General features: G+C 37.3%; 2 protein-coding genes across 2 annotated transcripts; one reads left to right on the plus strand and one right to left on the minus strand.

Moving 5' to 3' along the window:
* Window positions 1-3,463: 3,463 nt before the first annotated feature.
* On the plus strand, window positions 3,464-4,000 carry LOC113237640. The gene has a single exon (XM_026474249.1). It carries the CDS (start codon window positions 3,464-3,466, stop codon window positions 3,998-4,000), a length of 537 nt encoding a protein of 178 aa, XP_026330034.1.
* A 767-nt stretch (window positions 4,001-4,767) lies between these two features.
* On the minus strand, window positions 4,768-6,693 carry LOC113237642. Its single transcript, XM_026474250.1, has one exon. The coding sequence runs from the start codon at window positions 6,622-6,624 to the stop codon at window positions 4,768-4,770; it is 1,857 nt and encodes a 618-aa protein (XP_026330035.1). The 5' UTR covers window positions 6,625-6,693.
* Window positions 6,694-8,543: the final 1,850 nt, after the last annotated feature.

Consider the following 8,543-nt stretch of genomic DNA (forward strand, 5'->3'; position numbering starts at 1 on the left):
CACACACACACACACACACACACACACACACACACACACACAGGTTAAGTTTAATTTTTTGGTCCATCGTTTTGTTTCTAAATCAAGCCGAAAACCAAGAAACTGGTAAATGACAATATTTTTGTTTTTATCCATTGACCTACCTTTTTTCTTACCCAAGGGAAGGGAGGCTGGCCGCGCCCAGCGCAGCCCCTCCCCGAGAAGGGAGACGCAACGGTCCCCCGACTCCAAATGTAAGGCTCGCCGAACACCAGACGAGCCTTCCATCCTTCTTCCTTAGATCCTTCTTCTCGGGGCCTTCCATCTCGGACCCCTCCATGCTGGGCAGCGAAATCCCCCGAATCCGCTACCCCGGAGTCATGGGGCCAGGACAACATCCCCTCAACTGTTAATAGAAATAAACAAAATGTAGATAAACTTAGTTCGAAGCACCTCGGAATAGCTGGACCACAAACTCCGATTATTTTGGCGGAACACCTTACACCTTCGAATAAATCCCTCCATGCTGCCACAAGAAAGAAAGCGAAGGAAATGGGCTACAAGTTTGTCTGGATTAGAAACGTACGCATATTTGTGCGATAATCTGAGGAGAGCAGTGGAGTGTTGCTTATTAATGATAAGGACAGTTTCAATAAAATTATACGACTGTAAAATCTATTAAGTTATTAAGTGTTGTGATATAAAATGTTTTGGAATCTATATATTCACAATGGTTAGCTTATACTACCAAAATGTTCGCGGTCTCAGGACCAAAACTAATTGTAGTGCATAAAAATGTCTTATTGGACAATTATGATATAATGGGTTTTACAGAAACATAGTTGAATTCAAATATTAGTGACAGGGAAATTGTTGATGATAGATACGAAGTGTACCGCAGAGACCGACTAATAACGCGAGGTGGTAAGCTAGCTGGTGGAGGTGTGATGTTAGCTGTATCTAAAGACATTCAGTCTTCCCGTATCTTTGGATGGGAAACTAATTGTGAGGATTTATGGGTTACTATTCATTTGGTAGTTAATGATCGCATTAGAAAGGTTACCATTTGTATTGAATATGCCTCCTCCTGTTAACGTGGATAATTTGTCCATGTTTTTGAATAATACTAGTGATGTTCTTTGTCAAGTCGATGATATAATTATTTTGGGTGGCTTTAATCAAGGTAAAATGGTATGGAATGCATCTACTGATACCCAATCAATGATCCCTAATAACTGTAGTAGCAAAATGGAGTCTGTTTTGGTTGATTTTATGTATAGCAATAAACTTTACCAGGTTAATAGAGTCCCAAATGTAGATGGAAAAATGTTAGATCTCATTTTTACTAGTAACCCAAACGTAGACGTTAACTTGCCTTCCGATTTCTTAGACGGGTATCACCCAGCATTGTTATTAAAGGTGCAATATCCTATCGATAATAACCTTCTTTAGAAACCTAGATCTGATCATAATTATTTTAAAGCAGACTATGTTAATATTATGGCAGAATTGGAGAGATTGAATTGGGAGAGATAATTTTCTAGTTGCGTAGATACTGAAGATCAAGTTAGAGTATTTTACTTGGAACTTCGAAGCCTAGTTGACAAATTTGTTCCTAAACGCTTTCCTAAGAAAAGTGGTACACCTTCATGGTTCACTGCAGCTCTTATCAGGTTATTAGCCAAAAAAGGTAAACTCAGAAGGAAATTTCAAAAATATAATAATCCTAGAGATGAAATAGAATACCATCGTACACGTAGTGACTGTAACAAATTGTATAAGCGGTGTTTCAGCAATTACAGAGCGCAGTTGGAAAGTAATATTGCGAACAATCCTAAATTTTTCTGGAATTACATCAAAACGAAACGCAAAGGTCGATTGTCTTTCCCAGCCAACATGTATTTGAATGGAATCACTGCTGATCATAACCAGGATGTTGCCGATCTTTTTGCCAGTCACTTTTCCTCTGTCTTCACAAGAGACTTAATTTCTCCTAATCCGGTTAATTCATTTATCACTCATGACGTCATTCAACGATTTAATATTGCGGAAAAATGTATTTTAAAACATATTAACCATTTGGATTCATCTAAGGCAACAGGTCCTGACAGTATCCCTCCCTTGTTTATTAAAACTTGTGGCTCCAAACTTGCCAGGCCTCTTGCCTTAATTTTTAACCGTGATGGTGTTTTTCCGTCGCAATGGAAAAAGCTCGAATTGTCCCAATTTATAAAAAGGGTGATCGCTCCGATATTACCAATTACCGCCCAGTATCCATTTTGTCAACTTTTTCTAAATTATTTGAATCTAGTTTGTACCCCCATAATATATAGTCACATTGACAAAATTATATATAGTACGCGCGCTAGCAGATGGCAGTCGGGGCCTGAGGTGAGGGGCGGTAGCATCTCGCCCCGCCGTCCGCACGCCTCACTTCGCACATCCTTAGCGTAGTATTGTTGTTCTTGACATTCATCGATGACGCTTATTACCAATCGTGTCAATGATATTAAAATTACTATATGCTCACTGAATCGTGTACTCAAGTGGCGTTGTTGGCGACAGAAATTATTTATATATAATTAAGATAGTTTCCTTCAGCCGCTGCCTACCCCCTCTGCTCTCCACTGTCCTTTTCAGGCGTCTTGTGTTATTGTTTTGTTTTTAAACATGACTGATCCGATTCCTTCATGTTCCGGTACAAAAAAACGTGTCTTTATTCATCGCCAACCACGAGAAATGGCGAAAAAGGTTCTGGATATACATATCCAGAACCTTATTCGCCATTTCTCTGTAGAGAAACAGAACAACTTTTTGACTTCACCTGTAAGCGATTCTTTCGGCCGAGCTAGCGGTTATACTGGACTATCTGAAAGAACTTTAGCTAGAATAAAAAAAGAAGCTAAAGAAGGACCTCTTCGTTCGCCTGCTAAAAGAGAGAGATCGTGTAACAAACGCAAAAATTTAAACGTCGATGATTTTGATAGAAGTGTAATACAGCAGACTATAGAAGAATTTTATTTAACAAAAATAATTGTCCCTACTTGTCCTAAACTTCTAGCATCTATTAGAGAAAAAATTGAATTTCCATGGGGAGCGACAAGTTTAAGAAAACTATTAAAAGAGATGGGATATAAATGGCTAAAATATCATAATAAACGTCGTATTTTGGTAGAAAGGCCAGCTGTTGTATTTGCTCGGTCAATATATTTGAGAAAAATACGTCAGTATAGACAAGAAGACCGGAATATATTTTTTTTAGATGAAACGTGGATTGACAATAACCTCACTTTTAAAAAATGCTGGAGAAATGAAATGATCGATGCAGTGTTGACGGATACCAGCTCCACAAATAGGCTCATTCTTGTTCACGCGGGATCAAGAGGGGGCTTTTTAAACAACGCGAAGTTACTTTTTAAAGCTGGTACTACATCAGGCGATTATCACGTTGATTCCTAATCTGCCACAGAATAGTGTTGTCGTGATGCGCAACGCACCATATCATAGCGTACAAGAAAATAAAGTCCCCACGAAGTCCTGCACCAAACCGGTAATGTTGGAATGGTTAAACAAAAATAATGCGGAAGCGTCACTTACAATGAGAAAATATGAGCTCTTTCATTTAATTGAGTTGCATAAACCTACTGAAAAGACTTTCAAAATTGACGAATTCATCAGGAGTCATGGCCATGTCGTAGTGAGACTACCGCCGTACATGTGCGATCTCAACCCAATTGAGTTGGCTTGGGCAAAATTAAAAAGCATAGTAAGACAACACAATGTCAATTCCGATTTATCTTTAAAAAGATTAAAAGAAGTTACGGAACTGGCACTTGGTCAGATTTCAGAGGAAGATTGGCGTGGCTTTGATGATCACGTAATTATTTTAGAAGAAAATTATTGGCTAAGAGATGCATTAATTGAAGATACTATAGATCAATTCGTGATTGAGGTCAGCGAAGGCGATAATAGCGACTCCGATTCTGACCTGACTGTTATTTTAGAATCAAATGATGATTAAATTACATTGATTTTAATTTCTCCATTCAAGAAATAAATAATGTATAAATGTGTGATTATTATAATTTTGTTTTATTATTATGTTAATCGATATTTAAAATATTTTTGAAAGATTACTACCAATACTTTTAGTTAGGGTGTGATTTATCGTTTGATGAGATTACTTATGACTAATTAGGTCACAGCACTAGCTCATTCCTAAGCTCTGCCTTCAACTCGCGCGCGTACTGTAGGGTCACTTGTTCGACAATGAGCCACCCAAAATTCAAACGATCTTAACACCACCAATTTCAAAGATATAGAAACAATTTTTTACACAAAGGAAGTAAATTCAATATTCTACCGCCTGTCATTAATAGTTTTTTAAATTTGTTTTCCGATATTACATAAAAAAACTTCTTAAAAAAAATGGGAAATGGCTCATTGTGTACAGGGGTATGTACACTATGAACCTAGCAATATTTAACAATGAGCCATGATGTGCGAACTTTAGAATTTGGCCGTTTACTGAAAAAAGTGATGTAGTTTAATAGAAAAAATGTTTTTTATAATCAATAAATCATTTATTTTACATTTAGTAAATCACAGACTGGTTTAGACTTCTAGACCTATTAAGACTTCTAAAATAAAAAAAACATAACCAATAAAAACAACACAGCTTTCTAAAATATTAAAAAGTAACTAACAAATGCCATAAAGTTTTTATGACAAAAAATAACAAACTCAGAAACTCGCTTCTAATAATAATCATTCATTGTTTTGGCAAATTTAACGGAGGTTTAAATTTGGAGACATACGGACAGGAAAAATATAAAATGAATTTCTGCTTTTAGTTCCATTAATTTTCGGTAGTGGAAGGATCATCTTTATATCATCTATTTTGATCTCTGCTAGATCAGGTTCCAGAGGCATACAAAATTTCATTATTAATTTTGATTTGACCCTCATAAACGATGCTACATAAGTGGTTTCATCCATTTTTTCTATAATTATGCCAACATAAAAGATTTTAATTTTTTTCGTCTTAAACAAAACCAAGACATAGTCATTCTCTTGTGGCTTCCGCTTCAATTTTTCAAAATTTCCGTTTATCATAATGAAATCCTCGTCTTCTTCGTCTTCTATGTCGGAATTCTCTCTGTCACTCAAGGATATTATTGTTTCTCCATCTTCACTAGTTTCAGAGTCAAGTTTTGCTATTTTCCTTTTTTGTTTTACCACTTTAACTTTCTTACCATATATTTTTGGCCGTTTCATATTTTTTGCCCCAGATTTCCTTTCTTTTGCTTTTTTCTTTTCATTGTCTATTTGGTTCTTTTCGGGCGTATCTGTAGCTATCATGCTTTTTCCTAGTTTTCTAGGCTTGCGTACTCCAGCTCGAGGTCTGTCAATTTTCAAAGCTGGCATGAATTCTTTAGGTGATATAAAATTATTGTTAGTAAGTTCAAAGTTCAGACAAGAATATTTGTTAGGTTCAGGAGTTTTAACATCGTCACGAAGATAAGGATTTGTAGGTTCTTGCGGTTCAGAGACAGACATAAAGGTGGGTTCAGCAGTCATAGTTTCTAATATAGAAGGGCTTTCAGCATCGCGTTCAAATGGACCTGTTTCAAATAAATTGGGGCTTCCAACATAGGTCGCATCGGATAAAGGACTAGCAACGTTCTCTTTCTGATCTAACTGTTGTGATGACTTTTCAGAAATTTGTCTATCTGTGACTTCCGATGGCATAAAATCTATATCTGTAAAAATGTTTGCATCAAATGGGAATATGCCACACTTTCTGAATGCAGAGGTAATGTTTATTGGTGTCATAGATTTCACATATGCTTGTCCTACGCACTCAGCGACATTATAAATGGTCATCTGTTTTCCGGGGTTCCTCATTAACCACGAATCTATGGCACTATTGTAGAAAACTTTAAAAGGACCATATAAGCCCACATCAAGCGGCTGCATCTTTGCTGTTGTATGAGGGTGTAGTGTAAGAACTGTTACACCAGATTGTTTCGCCAAATCTAATGCCTCGATGCTTAAATGCGATTCGTGGTTGTCCATTAGTAACAACGCTGGGTTTTCTGGGCTTGCAGAGGTGTGTTTTATGAAGTGTTTCATAACTTCAAGGAATAACTCTGCATTCATCCAACCAGTTGGATATGCCAGACCTAATGCACCTGTTGGAGCGCCTGTTAACATATAATCCTTGAAGTTCTTTCTCGGAAATATTAGGACAGGAGGTAAACATTGACCAGACGCACAAACGATTGCACAAGTAGTCACTAATGTGCCTTTCTCACCGCTTGTTATTTTACAAATATTTTGCCTCCCTTTAGGTGCTAGAACTTTTTGGGGCTTTTGGACAGTTGTAGTTGCAGTCTCGTCTAAGTTATAGACCCTGCAACCATTGCCAAAGGATTCGTGTCGATCCATGGCACGCTTGAGATTAGTAAAGAATGACTGTACTGTATGTTTATTAAAGGCGGTTGCACGAGCGAGGCTGCATGCTTCTGGTTTTTTTAAACAAATATCTGGAGTTCTGGACCTGAAAGACCGTAACCATTCCTGCCCTGCCATTTTTTCACGGTTCCAGCAATCAGGGACTTTAATATTATTTATAGCTGCCATTTGATAAGCAACTCTGCGGACATCTTTAGTGGATAAACCATAAAATTTTAGTGAACATTCTTTGATATATTCTATAAGAATCCGTTCTTGTTCGTCTGAAAAAACTTTGTTGACGTTATAGTTGGGCGTAAGTCTCTGCGATTTTAAATGTTCTGTACGAATTGCTGTATTTTTTGCAATGTAACGCTGTAATGTTGGATAATAAACATTACATTCTTTTGCCGCTTTGCGCATGCTCCAACCTCTCCTATTTAACATCATAGCTCGAAGCATATCTTCAGCAGTGTGAGATCCTTTCTTTCTTTTTGTTACTTTAGTACGCCCCATCTACAATCAAAATAAAATAGTTATAAGTACATACATACTTTATATTAGGAGATGGGCAGCAGCGTCTCCATACAACAGCAGGCCATACTGCGATCGCCAACCCGCCTGGCAAGCGTGGCGATTATGGCAACCCCCCCCATTTTGGGGGAGGCCTATGCTCAGCAGTGGGCGTCGTTCGGCTGACATGATGACATACTTTATAAAATTGGTAACTTTCAAACTCAGATACTGAACAAAATTAATTGATTACCTATACTATCTTAACAAATATATTTATTTACTCTGCTTCATCTTCCTCACATATGACTCGTAATTTCGATCAGCCGTATAGGACACAATGAGCCATGGCTCATAGTGTACCACGAGCTTGTGGCTCATTGTTTACCAGATAGAACATTTTACGAAAATATTCGTATAACTACAACCAAGACATACATTTTTAAATTATCTTCCACGTAGAAATAACCTTTGAGATATATGTAACTCCATACCGTTCTAGGAAAACAGTAACCTGCTAGCATAAAATTGTCAAAAATGTTTCAATATTAATAAGAAATCTTACTTTTTCGTAGAGAAATTAAAGATGGCTCCGTCACGTGTCTGCTTTCCTTGCAATCCGCGCGCTAACTGGGGTGGGAGACGGGGGCCCGCAAACACGTCTTTACATGTATCACAGTAAACCTGGCAACGTCGCGTTTTGGAAATATTGCAATGACTCATTGTGTACAATTGGCTCATTGTTCAACAGGTGACCCTACGTTTATCAACATGGATTTAGATCCGGCCGTTCAGTTCAAACTAACTTGGATTTTTATTTAACCGATATTTCTTTGGAATTAGACAATAGATTTAGAGACTTTAGTAGCGCCTTTGACAAAGTCAACGATTTGCTCCTTTTACGCAAGCTTGAATCGGTGGGTATACACGGCTCTCTTCTGAATTGGTTTCGATCGTATCTGGAGTTGAGGTCTCAGGTAGTAGCTGTAAATGGATATGAATCAAAAGAGTATTATGCAGATTCCGGAGTTCCTCAAGGATCTCACCTGGGACCTACCTTATTTTGTTTTCATAAATGACATATCCAAGCATATCAAATATTGTAAATTTTCTTTATTCGCCGATGATCTCAAGATATATTTACTCATTAATTCATTCTCTGATATGGCACTACTGCAAACAGACTTGAATAATGTTGAACAGTGGTGTCGTTCAAATGAAATGGTACTTAATATAAATAAATGTTTTTATATAAAATTCACCAGAAAAGTATCTCCGATAAACAGCCACTATACTCTAGGTGGTTCAAGCTTGTGTGAGGTAATGGAGGTAAAAGATTTAGGTGTTACTTTAGACAATAAATTAAAAATGACCACCCACATAGACAATATTGCTAGGAAAGCTGGGAGAATGTTGGGGTTCATTAAACGCAACTCCAAAGGTTTTAGCATAAAAACCAAAATTACGCTATTTAATGCGCTTGTATATAGTCATTTAGAATACGCGAGTCTTACTTGGAATCCTGCTTACGCTATGCAATCTCAGCTCCTGGAAAGCATACAGCGCTCCTTTACTAGGCATATTGCGTTTTATAG

The sequence above is a fragment of the Hyposmocoma kahamanoa genome, unplaced genomic scaffold (genome assembly GCF_003589595.1).
Source record: "Hyposmocoma kahamanoa isolate Upper Pololo Valley unplaced genomic scaffold, ASM358959v1 93, whole genome shotgun sequence".
In the NCBI taxonomy this organism is placed as follows: Eukaryota; Metazoa; Arthropoda; class Insecta; order Lepidoptera; family Cosmopterigidae; genus Hyposmocoma; species Hyposmocoma kahamanoa.